Genomic DNA, 23,512 nt, shown 5'->3' with positions numbered 1-23,512 from the left:
TCAACGTTGCATAGAAGGCAAGTGCACAAGGCTCATCACTCTTTCCAGTGATGAAGATATGGGAACAGAAGGCTCCTATAACCATCTATTTCCACCAAAGATATTGCCACACAAGCAGCTAAGATACACATATCAAAGCATGCAGAATATTAGGTATCCTGAGGGCATGAAAAGAAGAGGTACACTGAAACATATTTTAGAGCAAATAAAGGCTGTCTCCCAAGACAGAATAGAGGCAAAAAGTAACCACCTCAATTTTTTAAGGGGCAACTGGAAAAGAAGGAAAAGGTTTAGACACACACAGGAAAAGAAAACAGAATGCTCACAGCTACAAAGTGATTACAACTTTACACAGAAGTATTTTTTCTGCACTTTCTTAATATGGAGGCTAGTACAGAGTCAAATCTTATCAACCATGTTGACAGCAGTAATCCAAATTTTAGTCATGCATATGTGATGCAGAGAAGAGACAGAAGCAGATTTTCTTTCTGTTCTTGTGAAAAATCATGCCACACCATGTAGGAGCTCATGTTTTCTGCCATACTAAATAGAACATTCTTGAAGTTTTTTGAAAGAAAGGTTATATTATATCCTAAAAATACTGTTACTTACAAAAGGTACATGACATCAATCCTTCCAAAAATGAATTCTGTAGAATAGCTGAAGAGGCTGATAATATCTGAAACATCTTGTGATTCTGTTCTCCTGGCACTGACCACCTCTGTATTTCCTTCTGCAGAAGTTATTGTGGTCATCTTACAGACTGCAACAAGAAAGCAAACATTGCTGTTCTGGGTGATTCTGCTGAAGTCCATTGTTCAACATAGTGATATGAAATGGATTTTTACATAAACCATGAAGAAGTGAGATTTGGAGTGATTCAAGTGCCAAGGTCCCATAGACCTCTACAAAAGCACATACCACCTGCACATACAAACAGCATGTGAACTGGACACAAGTATAAATACTTCATCCCTGTTTTTGTGTTTAAATAAATGTTTTGTGGAAATAAGTGTTTTTAATGGGCTACAAATTGTTTTTACATTCCTCTAACAAGAATTTGCATGCTGTGTAACAGAGCAGTGCTCATCATTAATAATTTCACATTTATTAGCCTTAAGTTTGGAAGGGCTGGGAGGGTCATCTGCAAACAATCATGTTAAGGGTGCCCTGGTAACACTGAACAGCAATTTCAGGTGAGCTAAGTGTATTCTGTTTAAACACCTCCTCAAATTTCTTTTAAAGTCAACTGCAATGATTATATTTCCAAAGGGATTGAAAGAACTATAGCTTCCCTGCCCAAAAGAAAAACATTTTTGTGGTTCCACATCCACAGAATTTGCCACCTCTAAATGATTTATTGACATGCCTAGACACTTCAGAACATAGAGGGGCAACAGGCGTTCAGACCACCTGGGACTATCAGCCAACAGATCATTTCTTTCAGCTGTGCTGCCACTCCATTTTGTAGCCTGTTGTGATAGAATCAAGAATTAGGCATGTAAAACAAACGGACCAAATGCAAAAGCTTTCTGAAATTTGTTAAATGTCCTTGTACAAAATATAGGATTACTAACTCAAAAAAAGTCTTAATAACCAACATGCCTAGACTAGCAGAACAATTTTACCAATCTGCCAAATATAGCACTGGCTGCAAGCCCAGGCACAATGCCCATTTATTAGCCCCCACAGATCCCAACCAAAATGGGATAACACAGGAAACCCTGAATTTTGTGCCTTTTAAATACAAAGTCGTGTAGACCAGCATCTGTCACACACAGTCAGGATATTGTTACAGGGGATACCACAGGTCTCAATCATGAAAATTTATTTTTTCCAAAGAGCTCCTGGCACCAACCTGAGGCTAAATGTCCTCTGCAGGTTTCAATGCATGTACTCAGTACACAAAATGGTGGTTATGTAGAAAGAACTCGATAGGCTAGAGAGTATTTATTCTAACAGTAACACCTAGAAGGCAACTCCCCCCCCCCCCCATACTTCAACGTCTGAAGTTGTAAGGGATGTTCTGCCTGTTGGAGTGGAAAGCAACTAGAGCTGGGGCCAAATGATAGGTGATTCTTCAAATAAGCAAAGAAAATGGCCATGTAATTCTCTTACACATTTCATTAAGTAACTGTAAACCGTGAAACTACTAAAACAGTTTCTTTTGGCTGTTTCTTATTAATGCCAACGCAGCATCAAAATACACAGGAACCTTAAAGTGGAGCCATTGAATTTAAGTCTAGCATTACGATTGCTTCAGCTGAGGAAAATCGTTTGCCACGTTCCTGCATCCGTTTAGTTTAATGCATTTTAAAAACCACAGCCCTTCTCTCCCAGCTCCCCTTAAACACGCACGCAGCTCTGCCTGACAGAAAGCAGCACTGGGACACGAAACCCGCAGCACTCTCACCAGGACACGCACAGCTCCGCGGCAGCTCCCGCCTTTCCGCCCCTGTCCCTCCCGCCGGGCGCAGCACCGCGGGCTCCGCAGCCCAAAGCAGCACTTCCCGCAGCTGCCGCCCGGCCTCCCGCAGCCCCTTCTCGCTTTGAGGCACAGCGGCCCCTGGGGAAGGGTTCCGCAGGGCAGGCTCCGGCGGGACAGCCGCACCGGGACAAGTGAGGAGGTGACGGGCGGCACCGCTCCCCGTGCCCAGAGCTCACGCGTGCCTCAGCAGCAGGAACGGACGGGACCCAAACAGCTCGGGGGAAGGGGACAGACCCCAGTGTAAAGGCTCAGGTGGCCCGGAGGAAGGGAGGTCCCCGAACCGGGCGGAGCGCTCTCACCTGACGGAAGCGACCGGGCGGGTAGGGCAGGACAGGAGCTCAACGCCCGCACTGCTGACACCTCCGGGCTCACCCGCCGGCAGCACAGACCGCGACAGACAGACCGCGACAGACAGACCGCGACACTCGGACCCCCCCCCCAGCCCGCACCCCCCTACAGGCAGCCAGAGCCCGCCGAGACGCCAGGGGGCGCTGTCTGGGGGGCGCGGAGAAGAAGCGGTGGCGGGAGCTCCGGCTGCGCCAGGCACTCACCTGCTCATCGCCGGATACTCACTCGCTGCCCCGGCCGCACACTCACCTGCCTGTCCCCGCCGCGGCGGGGAAGCCCGTTTCCCAGGCGCTGACCGGCGCGGAGCGTCCGCGGAGTGACCGACCGACTGAGAGAGCGACCGGTGCCGGTCCCCGCCCCGCTCCCAGCCCAGGACGCGGCGCCGTTGCTCCGGCAACGCCGCGTACGTGAGGTCAGAGGTGAGGGGGCGGTGCCAGTAGGGAGAGGCGGCAAGATGGCGTCCACGGCGGCCGGGAAGCAGCGCATCCCCAAAGTGGCGAAGGTGCGTGAGGGGAGGCGGCGGGAGCGCGGCCGGGGGTGGCGGGAGGGGGCAGGAAGGCCACCGGGCAGGGCCCGGGCTCTCGGGGCAGCGCCGGGACCCCCCCAGCGGCCTGGGCCCGCCGCCTCGGGGCCGTCAGCCCAGCGGGAGCCGCCCAGGCTCGGTCCAATGCTGGCCACAAGGTCCGTGCCCATCTCGGGGAGGGGTCTCCGTATTTCGTTCAGTAAATACCCAACGCAGTAAGGCACTGGAGCGGGGTAATCCTGAGGGGATTTCTCGGTGTTGCATTAGTAGAAGCAAGTGCGACTCGGGCCCCCGTACCTTACAGGTGAAAAACAAAGCGCCCGCAGAAGTCCAGATCACAGCAGAACAGCTCCTGAGAGAAGCCAAAGAGAGAGAGCTTGAGCTTCTTCCTCCACCTCCGCAACAAAAGATCACAGATGTTGAAGAGTTAAATGATTATAAACTCCGGAAAAGGAAGGTAAGGGAAAAACAATCACCCTTCATGTTCATGCTTGTATAAAGCACTGTATGTACTATTTTTTAATGTAAGATGTAGTCTATGGTACTTGTGGATATTCCCCAGTGGATAGCAGTTCTTAAAAAAAACCCAAACAAACCTAACGTTGTCATAAAAAAGGCTGCTTTTGTGCAAAAGTTGTAAGTTAAACACGTGTTGTTTAATATGAAATGGGGTGGTAGACAGCATCTCACCTGTATGCATCTTCAGTGTGTTCAGAACACTGCAAGGGTAACCACACACTTGTTTCTAATATCTGACTAGTCAGCAGGACAGGGCATTCTCAGGTTTTGCTTTATCCACCCCAACTGTTTAAAAAACACTGTGTTTGGAAGTGTTATTTCTCTTTTGTTTAATTATGGTATTACTTAGCAAACAATGTTCTACACTTAATCACTGTTATGGTTGATGCTTGTCTTGAAATTTGGCCTCCACCACAGAACTGCACAAATAATGTTTGGTGTTACCTTTTTCCATCTCATGTGAGAGGCAGTAAGGAGCCACTGCATTAAGTATTAACCATGCTTATCCAGATGTCACATACCATTGGCATTGGTCCTGACAGCAGCCAAATACAAGACTGGAGATGGCCTCACTGTTGTCCTGAGAAGTGAAGCTTGTCTAGCACATTTTGTGCCAGAATATTAAATCCAGAGAATAAGAATCAGGTATCTTGCTTTAACAAAACTTTGACCTGTAGGTGTCAGTGCTCTAAAAGTGGCTGAACCTATGCTGGTGCATCCAGGTGTACCCAGGATTGTCTGCAATGTCCTTCTAGTCAGGTAATGTTGCTATTGAAACATCAAGCAGGAGATTATAAAAAAGAACAGTTGTAAGATTTTAGTACTGTCAGTTATTCTTCCACCAGTAATTCAGTATCAGGTGGCAGGAACTTGAGCTTAGTCCTAGCCTGTGTGGTGATCTATGCTTCCAGCTTCTCTGTTGTGCAGTTTTTAGGAAGTGTTGTATTGCCATGATTTGTTAGATCTGCGTGGCTGTAGGACACTGAGGATTCATTCCAGCAATAATATTCCATGAGCCATTTCTAACAATTCTGCACAGAGGCATTGCTTACTTACAGAAATAATTTTCTTCTCAGACTTTTGAAGATAACATACGGAAAAACAGGACTGTTATCAGTAACTGGATAAAGTATGCACAATGGGAGGAAAGCCTGAAAGAAATACAGAGGTAATTATTGTGCAGCTGCTGGCATCTCCTATAAACCTTTAAAAAACACATTGACAAGCAGCATCAAAGTCTTGGAGGCACATTATGTACACTGCTGCTCTTTGTTTTGCAGAGCCCGTTCCATATACGAGCGTGCTTTAGATGTAGACTACAGGAATGTCACACTCTGGCTGAAATATGCAGAGATGGAGATGAAGAACCGCCAGGTTAATCACGCCAGGAACATTTGGGACCGTGCCATCACCACCCTCCCCAGGGTCAACCAGTTCTGGTGTGTGTGGAGAGCATCACTTACACCTTTCTGCTTGGGTATCATGCAGAAGCACGTTGCTTCCTGTTTCTCCAAGTCTTCATACTGTCTGAAAAAAAAAAAGAAGGTTGAATTTTGGGAAATGTTTTGTACTTTTGAGGTGACAGAGGATGTGTGTGTGCTGCCAGTCACAACCACCTCTATGGGCATTCCTGGGGTGCAGGAGGGGAGTACGTGAAGAAGTCTCAGCAATGCTCTTATGCACTCTGAAAATCCTTGTAATGCCTGTGTTCACTGTGTGTTGGTAAAACCCTGATCTTGTGTTCTAAGGTATAAGTACACGTACATGGAGGAGATGCTGGGGAACGTTGCTGGATCACGTCAGGTGTTTGAGCGCTGGATGGAGTGGCAGCCAGAGGAGCAAGCCTGGCATTCCTACATCAACTTTGAGCTGAGATACAAGGAGGTGGACAGGGCACGCACCATTTATGAGAGATATATCCTTTTTAGTGCATTGCAACACCTGTCCAACATGCTCTTCATTTCTTTCTCACTGATTCTGTCTCCATTTACACCCCTGTGCTGGGACACCAGGCTGGGAGCCAGCGGTAGGTGTTAGAAGCATGTTTGTTTGGTGTGTGCCTCCAAATTCAGTTCAGTGAATGGACATCCTGCCACAACAGTGTATATTTAACATGGCTTGTGCTTCCAGCTTTTTTGCAGTCATCATTTGATTTAGATTTCTCCTTCTTAAACTTCTCTTTGATTCTTGTCTGAATTTTTTTTATCCCTTTTTTCTCTGTAAGACAGAAAGCCTTTGCATGCACAGAGCTGTTTTGTGTCTTCTTCCCAGCTGTGTTTTGGGCATGTGCCATTCTGTACAGTCCATGGCCCTGTACTCACTGGGAAGAAAATCTGAAGTCTCCAGGTCAGCCACCAGTGTTTCTTTAACGGAGCTCCACTTGTTATTGTTCACCCTGACGTGAAGAACTGGATCAAGTACGCCCGCTTTGAAGAGAAACACAGTTACTTTGCTCATGCCAGGAAGGTGTACGAGAGGGCAGTGGAGTTCTTTGGGGAAGAGCACATGGATGAGCACTTGTACGTGGCCTTCGCAAAGTTTGAGGAGAACCAGAAAGAAGTAAGACCTTGTTGATAACATATCAGACCAGTACCAACTGCCCCAAGGTTTCTCCTTGAACATCTGGCTCCAGGCCACAGAGCGTTCCCTGCAGCACTTGTGGCTTCCAGCACCTTGTCAGATCCTGCCCCTGCAGGCTTAGTTAAGGAGACAATTTTTTGCTTAGCTCCTCTCTGCCCTTTGGTGACATCAAGGAAATAGGTTTTAAGAAAGGTGGGCACCATATCTGCCAAGCCTGAGAACAGTGTCACTGACTCAAATACCTACCCCCAGATATGTAAGGTTCTGAGCAGCTGTGGGCCTGTGTGGTACAACACTGAATTAGCCAGATTTTCCCAGATGGTCTCTGTAAAGTGTCCAGGCCATTAAGGAATTGGCATCATTCTGTCAACCCAAAAGCACAACCTCTTAAACATTCCACACCTGTAAATGAATAAGAGATGGTGGGGTTTGGTATTTACAGATAGTTTGGTTTTTTTTCCCCAAAGTTTACTTTAGTCCTGTACTAAAACAATAGCTTATATTGAGATATTCTGTATTATATAAAATATTGACAAAAGAGCTTTGAGAAATTGTGAGGGAGGGTAGAAGCCACTTTGTAAATGTTACTCAAATGATATTCCATACTTTCAGTTTGAAAGAGTAAGGGTGATCTACAAGTATGCCTTGGATAGAATTCCCAAACATGAGGCCCAAAATCTCTTCAAGAATTATACCATCTTTGAGAAGAAGTTTGGAGACAGGAGGGGGATTGAAGACATCATTGTCAGCAAGAGGAGATTCCAGTATGAAGAGGAAGTGAAGGTTTGTATCACAAACATCCCCTCAGCTCGTTGTGTCTTCAGCTGCTGTTCAGGGTACAGAAGTGTCCCATGAAATGAAGGCTGGTGAGTTTTAAGTTACCCTTGGTACTCAGTCCAAGGAAGTGCCAAGGGAAGGCTGTTCTTTTTTTGAGGTAGAATTCTGTCCACAAGGGAGAGAATGATCTTATATTCACTGTTCTTGTATTTCCACATCCTAAGGTAGATTGTGGAGCCCAGGTTTTTGGTTAAACTCAGAGCTCAGTACTCTTCAGTTGCCTCAGGGGATAATAGAGTTTAGCTTGTAACTTCCTTGCTTCTGTTATACAGTAACTGTCACCTGTGTCTAAATACCTGTTTGTGAGAAATCAGGTGTGCCACACCTGTCCAGTATTACTGAATACTGCAAGTTTCATCACTTCCACACCCCTTCTCACAACTCACTTTGTTTGCCTTCACTTTAGTAATGTAGGTACAATAAAAGTAAAGAAACACACTTTAACCCAAAAGCTTTAGCATAAGCATACCTGAGAGACTGTGAGTTTTCATTTATGCTCTGGTGATGTATTTTAAAAGAGGAACAACAGGGTCTGTTATTTGTAGTAACTGAAGTGTCTTTCCCATTGCCCTGCTTCCTTCTCTTTGGAAGGCAAATCCCCATAACTACGACGCCTGGTTTGACTATCTGAGGTTGGTTGAAAGTGACACAGATGCTGAGACTGTCAGAGAAGTGTATGAAAGAGCCATTGCCAACGTGCCCCCAGTCCAAGAGAAAAGGCACTGGAAAAGATATATCTATCTTTGGATCAACTATGCATTATATGAAGAGCTGGAGGCAAAGGCAAGTAGTAAGAACTCGGGCTTTTTTTTTCCCTTCCCAAGTATTTTCTTATATCAAGTAGCTGCAGTTATTTTAATAAGAAAGCTGAGAACTAAAAATACTGTCTTTGTTTTGTGTAACCAGCTACAGGACTTGCTATTAAAGTACAGTTCTCTTCCCTTAATTTTTCACCTTCACGCATAGGGGGAGGAAATATTTCAGTTTCACCCCAATTTATCCAGAAAAATGCTGATAATAAAAGCAGAAGTAGGTCTTTCTAGCCACATCTGAATTTCCTGTTCCAGGCTGTTACCTGGACTTGTGAAGTAGCTTTGTGTTTAACAGAACTGGTTTTGAAGTTGTCCTGGGAGGCGGTCAGATTCTTGCTTTTTGGGCTGTGTAAGTATTTCCTCTGTTACCAGTCGTGTAACATTGTAGCTGCTCTTTATTTAACAAGGTTGTATTGACTATACAAGGAAAAAATACTTCTTTTTCTCCCCCAAAATGGGGGTACTGCTGGTTTTATGGTCTAATCTTAGTGCTAATCTCATTTTGAAAAGATGCCTGATTCTCAGAAGTTACCAACTTTGTATTGTGCACACAAACTACATTTTTATCCTAAGTATACGTTATTCTAAGTAACTTGACTTAAAAATAGGATTCTGCAGTTTTGCAGTCATTGCACAATCCATAGTGTGATCTTCTCAGTGGATGCAGTGTTTGGTTTTGCCTGTTCTTACAGGATGCTGAGAGAACCAGACAAGTGTACCAGGCCTGTATCGAGCTCATTCCCCACAAGAAGGTATGGCTCTGCCAGCAGGTTGTGTTGGGTCCTGGGTTAAAATTCCTAAAATAAGATCCTTCAGTTTTCTTTTCCCTGAAAGTTCAGGTGTGTAAGCAGCTCTAGCAGTACAGGGCTGCTAGACTAACCACGAAGATTCTACTCATCACTTTAAATATCCCTTCCAGTTTTTCATAATGTTAATCTTCCAAAATTGATAGGATTTTTGTTCCAAGCTAAGGTGTTGGGTGTCTGTCATTTGCATAATGGATGGGAAATATCAGATTTCCTCATGCAGAGGCAAAGTAAGGGTTTCACCAGTGTTTCTGTTACTAAGTACGTTCTTAAGAAGCTGAAATAACACAAAGAAAGGATAATCCAGTACTAATAAGCAGCAGGGAAGGACTCTTACCCTTCATTTCCTCATGTCCTTTTTCAAGGTACTCTTTCCCAGCTGCTCTAAACCTAGGTGCTTGCACCCTCTGCAGAATACTCCTCAGTCTGTTTATGTGGGGTTACCCCATAATTCATAGCAGCTTTTTCTGGTTGCCTTCATGGTCCCAGCTGAGGAAACCACCTCATGGGTATTCATGTGATAAACCACCTTCCATGTGTGTATTCTCCATTACAATCCATCTGCAAGACTGGTTTTGGTTTTGTGATTTTTTTTTTTTTTTCTTGTGAGCTTTAACTAAAATACGCACGTGGCTGAATGTTTAAAACAATGAGCATCACCTTAGAATGTCAAGAAATCTTAGTTTATGGATTTCCTGTTGTATTTTGTCATTAATTGGGTCATCTGAGTATTAAATTGCAGATTAGGATTAATCTGTGATGAATAAGAGGCAATTGACTATTAATTGATTCTGTGTTATTTGATATTTAATCCATTAATCAGTTGGTTAATGACCATTTTCCTGCTTTAAAAAGACCTCTGTCCTGGCCATTTTTGCTTTCATCCATGGAGGAATATATTGTCCAGTCCTATAAAGGTTGTGTGGGGTTATGAACTTGTAACTTTTCAGCAGGATCAAATACAAATTAACTGCAATAGCAGTGATCTCTTGTATAGACAGAGTGATTATTTTTTAAAATAACATATACAGTATTGTTCACTAAGCTTCCAGGCCAAGCATCACATTGTTCTTTTTCTTTCAGTTTACTTTTGCCAAAATATGGCTGCTGTATGCACAGTTTGAAATACGCCAGAAAAATCTTCCACTTGCCAGAAGAGCTTTGGTAAGCTTTTGTTAATTCCATAATTGACTTCACTAAGTAATAGGAACAAGGGGATGGCATTAAAAGATCTTAAATTGTCCTTTATAAATTGCTGATTTAATCCACTTAAATAAAGCATCCGAGAAGTCTGCAGGGACCAGTATTTACTGTCATGTGTGATTTAAAAAGAAGCACAGCCTGATATGATGAATTAGCCACGGGCTGGAATGAATGCAGCTTTCTCATTTCAGCTGACAAAACAGACATATGAATGCAAGAGTACCCAAAGCAGCTTAGTGCACTTGAAAATTTTTAACTGCTGCTGATTTCTTTAAATGATAGTTGTACTAACAACAGTGTTTTAAAAAGCATTTTAAATCAATAGGAGGTTTTGACTCTCAGAAATTAGGACCTGCTGAATTGAGGGTTTGAGTCTCAGCTACTGGGTTGCTGATTCAGAGCAATTACAGAGACTGAGCAGGCTGAAGAGCTTCTGTGCTGATTCTTTGTGTGGATGTCAGCACATCAGAGAACAATGGAGAACATTTGGGCAGTAAAACCTTTTGAAACTAAAAACTTTCTTTCCCTTCAGTTCAGGTACTCTAAATAATCTCAGTGATAGCACTAGGAATTTTGAGAGAAAGCTAATGTTGGTTACAGTTGAGGTGGTTTGACTTTAAACAGGAAATTGATGGGGTTGCCCCCAAATCTGTGGCACAGGAGTGGTCAGAGCATAAATGGGAATGGCTTTTATAGCTGTCCCTGGACCTAGTCTGGCCCCACGCTGCTGGTAAGGCTTTGTCTCCTGAGTGTACTCCTGTCCACAACCAGAAAAAAATTAATCAGGTCAGGGCAGTTAAGTCCCCTGTGAGAGTATTCTCCCTGCAGGAGAAGACAACCAGCTGTCCTGAAGCATGCTGCTTGTAGCTTGGCTTAAGAGACCATTGCTCAATGTCACCATAGTCACCAGTGAGCACCCTGCTTCTGGCTGCCTTGCTTTGGGGGTAGATGTTATGGTGGCTTCTGAAGAGGGTGCCCACCTAGAAATACAAAGTTTCCTCATTTCCTTTTAGGTTTCTCTTTTGTTCGTCTTTTTCGCTGTTGTTGTTTAATTTATTTGATAGACTTTTTTTAATAGGTCACTTTTTTCTTACTTAGGAAACCAGATTTTGCCCTGCAGCCATAATAGTTTTTTGGACCAGACCCACATTTGGCAAGCTGTTTCTTTCTTTCTTTCTTTTGCAATGAGCTGACTTTGAAACCCCTCTTTGGCAAGGAGCCTTTCTCCTGTCCTGAGGTTTCAGGACATTGCTGTGTCACCCACAGAAGAGAAGCTCCACCTCCAGAAGCTGAAGCCCTCACCAGCATGCAGGCAGCACCTTTCTCTGCCATATTTTCACTGGCTGCAGGTGGTGTGCAGGTTCTGAGAGACATTTGGACTTGGAGGCAGCAGATCAGCTGGACACTGTGCTGCTTAAGAAAATAGTGATGAGAGCTTGTGGGGAAGAATTAAGCATATATTGATCTAGAAGAGCCCTCTGTAGAGCTGGAGGGCCATAATGGGGACCACATTGATATTTCCAAGTGATTTCCTCCATTGTTAATAAGTGCCAAGGGAATCAATGTGTGTAGGAAAGCTGTGCAGGAGAATTGCAGTAAGGGAATTAGATTTCAAACTACTTAATTCACATTAGCTTGAGGGAACAGAGGCTGCAGTGCTTAATAAATAATGCTTGTCTACAGAAGTGACTCAAAGAGTGATGCTTCCTACATACTTGTCTCAGATATGCCCACTCATAACTCTTGCTTTAGAACATTCCCAAATTAAGAATCAGAAACTGCTTTCTCACAGCTTGGCACTGTGCCTTGGGACACACAGCTTTCTTCAGATGCTGAAACATATCAAAAAGGAAATATTTTTTTTTTAACCTTATTCTCCACCTACCCATTATCATAAGTCAACAGGCAGGGAGCATGGGCAATGCTCTGTGGGGTGATGGATAGCAGTGGTAGTCCAGGTGACAGGTTCTCTTCACATAATTTGTTTTATCTGAAGAATGGTTCAAACTGGAGTGTGCTTTCTTCAGCTTTTGATGCAAGATGAAGTGTTCATTTGGTGAGCCAGGGTGAGTTTCAGCTCATACTTTGTGAGTAATTCATGTTATGTAGAAGGTTTTCTGCTTTCAGAGTTTTTGTTGATGTTCATGGATGCACACTCATTTTGCAGACATTGGTTGGATTTCACACTGGCCCTGACCCAGACTCTTAAAAACCAAACTGCTCAAAAATGAATTGTAGTTCCAGTACTGGAGGGTAAAGAGATGTGTAGGAAATAGAGTGGGTTTTTTAGCCTTGCAAGATATTTAAGTGGGTTTTTTTGGGTTTGCTTGTTTGTTTTTGCTTAACAGGGGACATCCATAGGTAAATGTCCAAAAAACAAACTGTTTAAAGGTTATATTGAATTGGAGTTACAACTGCGAGAATTTGATCGGTGCCGAAAGCTGTATGAAAAATTCCTGGAATTTGCACCAGAAAACTGCACATCGTGGATTAAATTTGCTGAGCTGGAGACCATCCTGGGGGATATTGACAGAGCCCGTGCCATATATGAGCTGGCTATTGGCCAGCCCAGGCTGGACATGCCTGAGGTAAGGGGGGAGGAACTTTACAGTTGGCACCATTTTAGGGTATTTATTAGTGTGGCTAATAAAACTGTGAATAATCAACCAGCTTGCTCAGCACTGCTTACCATGGTGGCTTAGCCTGTGTCTCATTAATGCAGCATCTGCTTCTCAGCAGGGTGACAAGGCTACAAAGCCCTTGGTAAGGTGTGGAGTGAGAAACGTGTTCACAGGAGTGAGCTAAATGGATTGTCTGCACAGGACTTGGCATTGCTCAGTCATAATCCTGGCCTGGACAGTCAGTTAATATTCTGAGCGCTGAAACTTTTCCGAGAAGTTCCACATTTATCCATGCTCTTCCACTTTCATCTTTTTTTTTCCATTATCTCAGTCTGCTGTGATGTAACAAGAGACTTCTTTTTTGCAGGTTCTTTGGAAGTCCTACATTGACTTTGAGATTGAGCAAGAGGAATATGAGAAAACAAGAAACCTTTACCGCAGGCTGCTGCAGCGGACACAGCATGTTAAGGTATTCATGGGTAGCCAGAACACAGAATTCTTGGATCTGGTCCACAGTGGATGGGAACCCTTGGCTGCTTTGGCTTTTTCACATCAGCAGTGAGCCTAAGTGCAATCCCCTGTCTGAGACATGAAGAGGGAAAGGACATTTCTAATTTGCATACAACAGAAGGCTTTTCTCTCATGGAAGAAGGTTTTGCAGGTTTCCAAACATCCCTCTGCCTGCTGAGCAGCATTGGAATTTTAGGTGCAAAAATCATTGCAAGGGAAAAATAGTTGTGATTTTTTTCAGTGTAGCTTAGTGCTGCTGTTTGGCTAAATTCAGATGGATTTACCATGACCAGAAACAACCTAAGGAATTTGGCTACATGGCTTACATGAATATTCTGTCTTGCCATAGTGAGGCAAATCTCACATGTGAAACAAATGTGAATTTACTAGGATTCTGCTTGTGAAAAAGTACTTCAGACTTGCTCTGACATTTGCTTTTTTGACTGCTTTGTTGTGTTTGGTTTTTTTCTAATCTATCACTCAGCTATCAGCCTCCAGAATGGAGGTTTCAGCTTGGTTTTGATTTGCTTTCACCACAGGTCTGGATCAGCTTTGCTCAGTTTGAGCTGTCTTCTGGAAGGGAGGAGAATTTGTCAAGATGCAGGCAGATTTATGAAGAGGCCAATAAGGCAATGCGAAACTGTGAGGAGAAGGAGGAGAGAGTGATGCTTCTGGAGTCCTGGAGGAACTTTGAAGACGAGTTTGGAACCGATACCACTAAAGAGAGGATAGATAAACTTATGCCTGAAAAAATAAAGAAGAGGAGAAAAGTGCAGGCAGAAGATGGGGTAAGAGGGAAAATCATGCAAGTCATCACTTTGAAACCTTGGTGGCCTTACGCTGGGCTCTGTCACATAAAACACAGTTGGCTATGGTGGGTGCTAGAACTGCAGTAATTGACAAAAAGCACTGTCCTGAAACACATGCTGCTGAGCTCCTGCTCTTCAGCAGGCTAAGGTGGGTAGTGGGTTGAGAGTGAAACACTCACAGCATCAAACAATCACACATGCTCAAGCTGCATTTACTCCTGCCATAGACCAATCGAAACAGCTTCAGGCAGCACTGTGCAGATACTGCTTGTTTCTTAACTTTGGGAACCTGCAGCCAGAATGTTCATCACATCAGCCTGTTCATTATGCACAGCACAAGTAGTGCTGTCATACACCCATTCAGCTCAGTGGGTGCAGCTGCTGTGGATGGTCTAACAAACACTTTATTTTAATTTTATCTCACTGTTATGCTTATTAGAAGCACCTTCTAATAGCTAACATTAACATGCAAATTAAACGTGCTTTATGGTATTTTTTTTCCATAGTCTGATGCTGGCTGGGAAGAATACTATGATTATATTTTCCCAGAAGATACTGCCAATCAGCCTAATCTCAAGCTGCTTGCTATGGCTAAACTCTGGAAGAAGCAGCAACAGGAGAGTGAAGCTGCAGAGATGGATCCAGACAAAGACATAGATGAAACCCAGTGTTAGTACATCACCTTTCCTGCCCCTTTTCTTGGGCTATTGTACAGTATTTTCATTGGTGAAAAATAAATGTATTTGAAGAGTTTTGCTATTATTGACTTGAGACTTTTTTTTTTCTTGAATAAAAGCACCTTATGGGAGTTGATTCCCTTTAATAGTCTGCTGATTTCCAACAATAAAAAGGAAAGTCAGGGAGCAAGTGTGGGAGTATGCAGTTCTTACCTACAGGAAGAACTGAAAACAGCTCAGTTTTTAGCACAACACCCACTGTTCTAAGTCTCCCACCAACTATCCCAGCACTGCTTAAGGTCAGTAGCATGCCAAGACAGCAGATCTGCTTTCTTTAATGAGATATGTCTAACCATTCCTGGCTTATTTTCCCAGAAATTTTGTAAGATATGTATTGATCATGAGGGTAGTGGAAAACATTAAATCGTATTGACTGCAACCTGGTCAGCTTCCCCCCCAACTAAGGTTTTATCTCAGAAAACCATCTAGAAGGGACAATAATAGAAGTGAAATATACTGAAACTAGCCCCTACAAGACAAATCTGTATAAATCAGTACCACACAGTCCATGTCTTAATCCTTGAATGCCTTGGCAGTGTATTTTGCAGTGAATAAACTACTGGGAGGTGAAGCAGAAGCAGTGCAGTGGCTTCCCAACGTGTTTTGTGTTTCATGAAGATAAAAACCTGAGCCTGAGCTTTGTCCCTAAGTTCTTGGGGGGAAGGATGCTCCTGCTGGCTTGTGTGGGCTGGTTCCCTGCTCTGTGCTGCCCAGCAGCTGGCCAGCCCTGGGTTGTGTCCCTGGCAGGGGGACACACTCCCTTCCCTGGCCAGGAACCAGACACTGTGTCCTACACTGCCCCCACTGCTGCTCTTCTCCTGGTCCTCTGGAGCTGCTTCTCCCTCTTCCCTGGGGTGTGGGGTGACACTGGGGGTGACCCCCAGGGGAGATGTGGGGAGGTGAAGGGGCTTTGTGTCATGGGGGGAGTCAGGGGGTTCTGCCCCAGATCCTGGCAGGGAGGGAAGGGGTGGGGAAGGAGCAGGGGGGCTGGGGGTCAGAGCAATGCTTCCCAACTGGTGCCAATGGGAACAGGGGCAGAGATGGGATCCAGCTGGCCATGGGCTGGGCCACAGCCTTCAAATTGGAATCCAGGAGTGGGGAGGAAGGTAGGAGTCAGAGGGCTGGTGGGCTGAGAGGGCAGAGGGGTGGGGGAAGCTCTCATACCTTCCCCAGAAGACCTGTGGTGCCAGGATCAGTCCTGCTGTGCTCTGCTCACCCTGGTGAGTCCTTCCCACCTTGCTGTCTCCCATAGCTGTTTGGTCACTTGGCTGCCTGTGTGGCAAGAAGAAACTGCTCTACTGGTGGGGATGTCCTTGATCACCTGCTAACCTTTGTTACTTTGAACCCAAAAAAAGAGATATTTGGATTTTCTAGTCAGCTGTTGAAGCTTGTGCCTTCTACTTTAGCCTGCGTTTTGTGTGGGTTTTTCATAGTGTGGTGCAAGTGGTGTCTGTAACATGGCTGTATGCTGGCACCAGTTGGATTTCCTCTTTAATTTCTCCGGAAATCCTGTATGGTGAAATGTGTTTCACCATGATGACTGTGAAGAGCATGTTGGCAGGATAAAAATCCAGCTTGGTTAAGCTTATAGTGGCGTTTATGCTTTCTGGGCTTTAATTGTGCCAGTGTCTTGGTGCTTTGAGGAGGGGTTGTGGGTTTGGGTTTTTTTGTTGTGTTTTGTTGGGTTTTTTTTTTTGTTTGTTTTTTTTTTTTGTGCTGGGAGGGTGTAGTTGTGGTGTTGGTGCATCCCACACAAGGTGCACTGAGCTCCTCAGGCATCTGCACAGCCTGGAGCCTCCAGAGAAGCACATTTTCAATCTGCTGTGAGCAATTGAAGAGGCCTCAGCAGCAGTTTTCCCTTAAAGCTGGGAATTGCTGCATGTCTGCAGAAAAAGCAAGGTGTGTAAGTTAAAAGGATGGCCAGAAGAGAGAGGGCCCAGAGGGCAGGGGCAGGCAGAGACTGAACACAGCTGTGTGATGGTGACACCAGGTTTATCTTGAGCCATCTTGCTGGAAGCTGGGGTGACTTGTGCTTTCATCTTAAAAGTAGAGCTTGAGTGAGGAACACCTGATAAAAATAGGAGTGGGCAGATCCTCATGCTAATGTAACAGATAAAGCTTTGGGTATTTCTCATCACTTGGAGCTGAATGCAATTTCCGTTTTCTCCTCAATGTTGGAAAAAAACTCTGGAAGAGCACTGACTGGATGAGCAGAATCTTTCTCCTGCTGGAGAGGCATCAGGGAGAGGGGGTAGAGAAGAAGAGCTGAGGGGTGAGACTTGGGGAACTGGTTTTAGCACAGGAATCTGAATTTGTCTGTCTGGGGTTTCCAGCTTCTCTCCTGCACTTGCAAGGTTGAAGACCTGTTTCCATGGAGCACAGGACTAGGGTCCCCTGGGACCCCCTGCACAGCACAAGTCCTGGTTTATGGTCCTGGGGTTCCACCTCCCTGGTTTAGATGTTTCCTGAGCCTTCTCCCCTCTGCCTGTCCCTGTGCTTGCCCTGGAACAGCAAGCCCTTCAGCTCCATCTCCTTACTCCAAGTTTTCCATGGGTACCTTTAGCTGCTCTATCTTAGCTCCTGAGATCTGGTTTTGCCTGTTTAAGCTCTGAAATTCCTGAAAGGAGTGTTCTGGGCTGATAAGCTGAAGGCTGCATCTCCAGCAGTAAAACTGCTCCACCCTTCAGAGCACTAATGAGATGTAAAGGTTTAATTGATTTCTCAGGTCACAGCCTTGTTTCCACCTCATTTCTCTCCCTCCTCCCCCCCAATTACAAGCTTATCTTGGGAAAGGCAAACAGGAGTTTTTTGTTTCATAACAAGCTAAGCAAGATTTATCTGTTAATGTAATTCTGTAGAGCAGGATGCTGCCATGGTCCCAGTGTGTGCTCCTGCTTCCCCTTGACACTGCACCAACATGGGGAGGATTGGCTGTGCGTCCCACTGCTCCCAGGTTTTATTAGAAACTGATTTAAGGTACTGTCTATGCCCAAACTCCATGTCTGTACAAACGACTGGGTTACAGCAGGCTTTGACATCTCTTCAGGTTTGATTACATCTAAGGGGGTGAAAGAATGTGACATGTGCAGACTGCTGTGCCAAGCTGTGTCACAGACCTGTAGTTGCCTTTTTGGGGTCTTGCCTGTTCGGTCTCCTGAAGCTCTGGGCAGGAATCCTGTGGGTTTTGTCCTTGTGGATCTGACCCAGCACTTTTCTGGCTGCAGCGGTAGCTCTTGCTTGCAGAGCCCTGGGCTGTCCCTTTGGAGGTGATGGAGATGCCCTGAGTTGGGACATGCCTGGGCATCCCACTCCCAGGTGTAATAGCAACTCTTCTGTTCTGTTATTCACATGTGTATGACATTCTGATATATTCAAACAGAATTTGTTGGCTTGCTGTGAGGAGGAATGCAAAAATTCACACACTTGTTGAGCAATCGAGACGCTGATGAATGTATTCATGGGGCAGCAGTTGGGTACTTTATTTTAACCTGTCCAGCTACATCTCTTAATTCCATCCTTATCAACCCAAGTCTTGTTTGCATCTTGATAAGTCACAGCCCTGGTAACAGCACCTGACACTCAGCCAAGATTATCACTCCCTGCTCCCTGTGAGCAGCTTTGTGCTGGTGGTACCTGGACCACCAGGCTTCTGCTCTGTGGGCTTGAGGGGGCTCAACATAAACTTCAGCTGCACCAAATGAAAGGTAATTTGGATGAGGCTGGTGCCATCTTTGCAGTTTCCAGAAGTGGAAAGACTGACTTGGTGTTAGTGAATTAAGCTTTGGTTTGTGAAGGTCTATTTGCTCCCAAGAAGTAAGAGCAGATGGTTAATTTGGGGCAGAATAATAAACTACAGATCTTTCAGTTAAAGTGGTACCAAAAGAGCCCTAGAGCTGAGTTGTGCTGTAGTGACTGGGAAGGCTGTGAGTCTGGAATCCTGCTCAGGGCAGTAACTGGGAAAATCCTGGGGGGCTGGGTCCCCTTGGCCATGGGGCATCTCTTCTGGAGGCACTTGGCAAGCTCAGAGCTGGCCAGTGCTCAGCTGGTGTGTTGAGATGAAGCATTTCTTATCAATTAGTGCTGCAGCTCCTTCTTATGCATTGTAAATCCCTATTTAAAACAAGAAAAATATCTTTAGCAGCACAGAAGTCAGCTTTGCCAGCAGGTGCTGCTCATGGCAGTGTTTGTGCTGGCTGCTGTGGATGCTGCTGGGCTTTTCCTCCCTCTCCTGGCTTCTGTAGGGTTTGGAGATGCAGTGAGCAAAATCAGATGTGCTGGTGCAGCTTTTGCCTCTGCTCAGCACTGGCTCCTTCAGCTCTCGTCCTGCCTGAGGAACCCCTCTGGTCCTGTCGGGCTGTTGGGTGCTTTGCCGTGCTCCCAAGGTCAGGGCTGAAATGAAAAGTGCTTGTTGGGTGGGGGTGTTGGGTTAAATTAGAGTGCCCACCAGGAAACTGAGGCCCCATTTGTGACGGGGGCTCTAATGCCACCTGCCCTGTACCTGCTGGAGCATCACTGCCACCCCAGTGCCCCCCTCTGGACTCCTCCAGGAAAATGTGTTCTTCATTTTTATTCTCTGTCTTTAACTTTTGCAAACCTGCTAGGGTGTGATCTGGAGCTGCTGAATCCTGGAGAGAAGGACTGTCTGCTGAAATTACCATTGGCTGTTGCTAAGCAGTGCATTGAAGAGCTACCCCAGCCCAGTGAGGGATGCACCAGCAGCACTTCATTGCAGGGCTCTGGGCACCCAGCAGGGTTAAACCATGGCTGGGTTGTCAGAGCAGATCCACAAGTGGTATTTGAAGGGGTGTAACACATCCAGCCTCTAGCAACCAGGCAGGGTGACAGAAATACTTTCCATTCAAATTCTGGGGCTTTGTGATAAAAGTGGCTGTTTTGCTATCCTGCTCTAAGCACAGTTCAAACCCACATCCAAAGCTGTGCTGCAAAAGGTGACTTTGAAGAAACAAGGCCATGAAAGTCCATCTACTTCTAAAGAACTTCGAACATGGAATTATTTTAAACTAACGCAAATATTTTTTTTCTGTCAGCTCTGCAGGCAGTCAAGGACCCCAGCAGGCCAGCTACTTCATTGCTGGGTAGGTTTTATCTGTTGGTCCTGTCATTAATGTGAAAAAAACCCTCTCATAGCTGTGCTGCTGCCATGGGCAGAGTTCATCTTATCGCAGGGTCCCAGCAGAAGCAGGGCCAATACCAAAAAAACCCAAAAAAAATGTCATTCTTACTACTTGTATGGATAGGAGGAAGGATAATGTGATTATTTTTATCATAATTATTTTTTTATTGCTTTTCTTTTTTATGGGCATATTGGTTTTCTGCTTAGAAGTTGTTTGCCTGGAGTCCTTCCAGGCAAGTAAATGGGTTTTGTGGTTGGCACTGAGAGCTGGAAGAAGCTCCTCAGGTGGCATCTGCCCTGGGTGGGAGCCCTGTCTCCTCTGGAGGGATCTCCTGCATCCTACACCCCTGATCGGGTGCTCCTGCCCTGTTCTACTAAGACATGACCTCTGACATTTCCAGGCAGCCTGGTGGAGATGTAGGGTGGGGAGTTTGAGCACAAAGGCCATGACCTGGATTTCACAACTGAAAGGTATTTATTGATTTTTTAAATCAAGCTCTGAGGACTCAAATTGGATTCCGGGTTTTGTTTTTGTTTTTCTCTAATGGAAAGATTTGCTGGATGTGGTCTGCACACATGGAACAAGTGTTGTGACCTGGTGGCCAGGGTCCACTCCATGTATTCCAATGGAGCTGCAGCAGAGGTGTCACCTCCAGTGCTGTCCCCTGAGCCTCCCCGGTGCCACATCTCCTGGGGCCCTGGGAAGGGACTGGGTGACCTATATAAGACCACTGTTTCCATGGCAACTCCGTGCCATGCAAGATGCCCTGCTCTGGGTGGCACAGGAGCTGAAATCATCACAGCTCTGATGGGGCTCAGCACTGTCCAGGGGGAGTATTGGTGCCAGTGGCCAGCCAGGACTGGGACAAGTGATGTGGCAAAGGGAGTATCTTACACTGCCCCAAGTCTGCTTGAAGCCTGTGGTTATATTTTCTAGGGGAGGGATGTCTCTGGAAGCCACCAGGCAGGGAAGGTTCCATGCTGCCTCCAGCATTGCTCCCCGTCTCTGCCCAGGTGCTCCCTGGTCCTCTGTTGGGTGCTCAGCAGCTCTGCCCTTTGGGACCCAGACTGTGGAACAGGCGCCCAAATACCTGGGGCTGTTGCTTTGTGACTGTTTACCTTGTTTCTGCAGAGATGAGAGTCTGAAGCAATAAACCTTGTGCCTGGGTTTATCACCAGACTGAAGAGAAAACCCTCTGCTGGGGCTGGTGACCCCTCTGCTGCCCTGGGGTGGGACAAGAACCCCCCAGTGCTGCCTCAAGAGTTTGGAGCAGGGGTGACCCTGCTGAGGAGAGGAGATATAACAGGGTGTCCCTATGGGGTCCCAGGCTTTGCCACTTGTCCTTCTGTGGGGTCATGCTGTCCCTGCTCCTTTCTGCCTGGAGGCACAGGGTGGGTGCCTGTCCCCTCTGAGGGCTGTGATGGGTTAGGGGCTGTGGGCATGTGAAACCAGGCCCCTAAATATTGCAAAAAACCCTAGATTCTGAGGTAGAAAAGGGACTCTGGAGCAGCAGGTGGTCAGCAGAGGGTGAACAGCTCACCTCTTATCTGGCAGAGGAGGACCTATGGGGGGGCAATGTAAAGGTTTTGGGAATGTGTGTAGGTTTATGCTATTTAAAAAAAGTCTTGTTCATAAGCTTGCTTGTTTGAGAGGGGGCTGTCTCCATGCCTAATCCAGAGGTAAATACATCTTATACTCTGGAGCTTGCTGTGGGGCACAACCTAAACTTTCTGCCTGAAAGGGCCACTGAGCCAGCAACTGTTCCTGTTGTGTCAGGATCTGAAAATGACTGAAGTTCCCAGGCTGCAGGCTGCCTTTTGGTTTTAAGACAATGTATTTTGTATGTCCTGACTCTCAGTTCTGCATGCTGTTTGTCCTGAAGTTGCCTTTCTACCTGCCTTGGCAGAAATGCCCCTCTTCATGAGGGATTTATGGTATTTGTGCTTTCATTACACTTGTGCAGATACAATCAGGCAATAAAACACTGCTCTTGAAAGAAGATAAACGTTTGCCTGGGCTTGTAAGTTGTGTTTTATAAACAGGTGGTTTATCTGCTGCTACCAGAGATTGGGTGCAAGGTGATCCCAAGGGCCACACGCTGGGGTGCTGCTCCTGGGGGCTGTGCCCATGCTGGTGGTGTTGCCATGGGGCAGCTCTGATGAGGAGGGGGCAGCTCAAGGGCTGTCTCCATAAGGGGTGGGGGACCCTGCAGGGTCTGTGTCCCTCTGTCCCATTCCCAGGGGGGTCCATGGAGGCAGGGGAGCAGTGATGTTAGTGGTGAGCATCTTCTCCATCTCCCCTGCTAACACCAGAACTCGGCAGAATTGCTTTCAGACCCCCCGGAAGGCTATTGGTAAAGTTAAAAAATAAAAATAGATGGATGCTCATCAACAGGCAGGCTGCCCTTGCTGATGGGGAGCATCTGAGGTCAGAGCACACTGGAATTAAAACTGTATAAACGAAGGAGCTGTAAACAGTGTGTGGCTGCTTTTGCTGCCTTAAAAAGAAAAGGTATTTTGTTCTGGAGCTGTCTGCTTCTCTCCCCAGCTCCCACCCTGTCTCCTGTGGATGAGCTTTGCCCCCCACAGCATGGCACCCCCGAGCCCTCCCACAGCCCAGGTCCTGCAGGCTTGGTGGTGCTGTGACCCTGTCTTACAGATGCTGCTCATCTGCAGGTTCATCCTCACCCAGGAGCACTGAGCTGGGGGACAGTTTGCTCAGGAGAGTGCCTGTGAAAGGCTGGGTGCAGAGGAGTGGGTGCTCAGTGACCTTGGCCATGGCTGAGACAGGTTCCACACAGACTGCTGCTGACTGGTTTTGGGGTACCAGGTCCAATTCATGATACCAAAGATGTGGCCAATAACCAGTGGAGAAAGAAGCCTTTCAGTGAAGCCTGGTGTGATGCTGAGATAAGGTTAGCTGCACCCAGGAGGATTTTTTGGTTTCCCTGTTTGGGGAAGGGGGGTTTGCCACAGGTTTGCCTGCGTTCCAAGCAGTTCATAGTTGTTAAGCAGCTGCCAGGCAGAAATGGAGGAGGCTGAGGTTTAAGAAGTTGACTGGAGAAATGATGTGGAGACATCTGAAAAAATAAACCTTTTACAGTGTTATGGATAATTATGGAGTTCAAATTGGAAATGTTCTGTGCATTTTTAATCCCTCTGCTAGGAGGAGGAGTATTGCTGGTTTAATGTTTAATGCATGTACAGTAATAGAAGGCTGAACTGATCTCCATGGGGCCATTTGTTCCATCACTGTCCAGAAGGAAATAAATTAAATTCTATTTTAGGCTATGTTTTGGATTTGGATGCTGCAGAGAGGTCAGAAGAAAGAGAGCCTGGGAGAGCTCTGTCCCTCCGCCTGCCGTTATCTGTCCTGGGAAGCTGGCAGAAGTGTGTGTGCTGGGTTGGACCCAAGGCACAGGTGGCAATGTGGTGTCCTTTGGAAGGGCCTCTGCTTTCTAAGCAGGAGGAAGATTTTTTTATTACAGAAAATCAACATCATTAATTCCAGATACCTATCACTTATGCTTTAAAAAAATTTCTCAGATCATTGCAACCATGGTTGTCTTTTCTCCTGAATATGAA

General features: G+C 45.9%; 2 protein-coding genes across 6 annotated transcripts in view; one reads left to right on the top strand and one right to left on the bottom strand.

Annotated features, from left to right (window-relative positions):
* CFAP61 (cilia and flagella associated protein 61) overlaps positions 1–3,197 on the bottom strand; it is a 97,803-nt gene extending 94,606 nt beyond the window's left edge. Inside the window, exons 1-2 of one of the 5 annotated variants that reach the window (XM_071738751.1) lie at positions 3,086–3,197; positions 613–763 (exon numbers count right to left, since the gene is read on the bottom strand). In XM_071738751.1, the coding sequence (XP_071594852.1) occupies positions 613–755 (143 nt within the window). In that variant the 5' untranslated portion in view covers positions 756–763; positions 3,086–3,197. Of the gene's footprint in view, positions 1–612; positions 764–2,787; positions 2,974–3,085 lie in introns of those variants that run through there. The other 4 variants (XM_071738748.1, XM_071738749.1, XM_071738747.1 and 1 more) reach the window with 4 other exon arrangements.
* Positions 3,198–3,211: 14 nt separating this feature from the next.
* CRNKL1 (crooked neck pre-mRNA splicing factor 1) lies at positions 3,212–14,822 on the top strand. The gene is made up of 14 exons (XM_071738753.1): positions 3,212–3,338; positions 3,664–3,816; positions 4,955–5,046; positions 5,159–5,317; positions 5,627–5,793; positions 6,259–6,437; positions 7,071–7,241; positions 7,887–8,078; positions 8,800–8,859; positions 9,997–10,077; positions 12,465–12,704; positions 13,105–13,206; positions 13,787–14,035; positions 14,563–14,822. The coding sequence occupies exons 1-14, from the start codon at positions 3,291–3,293 to the stop codon at positions 14,728–14,730; spliced, it is 2,061 nt and encodes a 686-aa protein (XP_071594854.1). The 5' UTR covers positions 3,212–3,290; the 3' UTR covers positions 14,731–14,822.
* Positions 14,823–23,512: the final 8,690 nt, after the last annotated feature.

This window comes from Heliangelus exortis, chromosome 3 (genome assembly GCF_036169615.1).
Source record: "Heliangelus exortis chromosome 3, bHelExo1.hap1, whole genome shotgun sequence".
Classification (NCBI taxonomy): domain Eukaryota; kingdom Metazoa; phylum Chordata; class Aves; order Apodiformes; family Trochilidae; genus Heliangelus; species Heliangelus exortis.
The sequence above is the reverse complement of the archived record's forward strand: the minus strand, read 5'-3'. Positions and strand labels throughout refer to the sequence as shown.

Coding starts and splice junctions, on each gene's coding strand:
- CRNKL1 (XM_071738753.1), top strand. CDS start 3,291: ATGGCGTCCACGGCGGCCGGGAAGCAGCGCATCCCCAAAGTGGCGAAG. Junction 7,242..7,886: donor AGTATGAAGAGGAAGTGAAG/GTTTGTATCACA, acceptor TCTCTTTGGAAG/GCAAATCCCCATAACTACGA. Junction 8,079..8,799: donor ATGAAGAGCTGGAGGCAAAG/GCAAGTAGTAAG, acceptor CTGTTCTTACAG/GATGCTGAGAGAACCAGACA.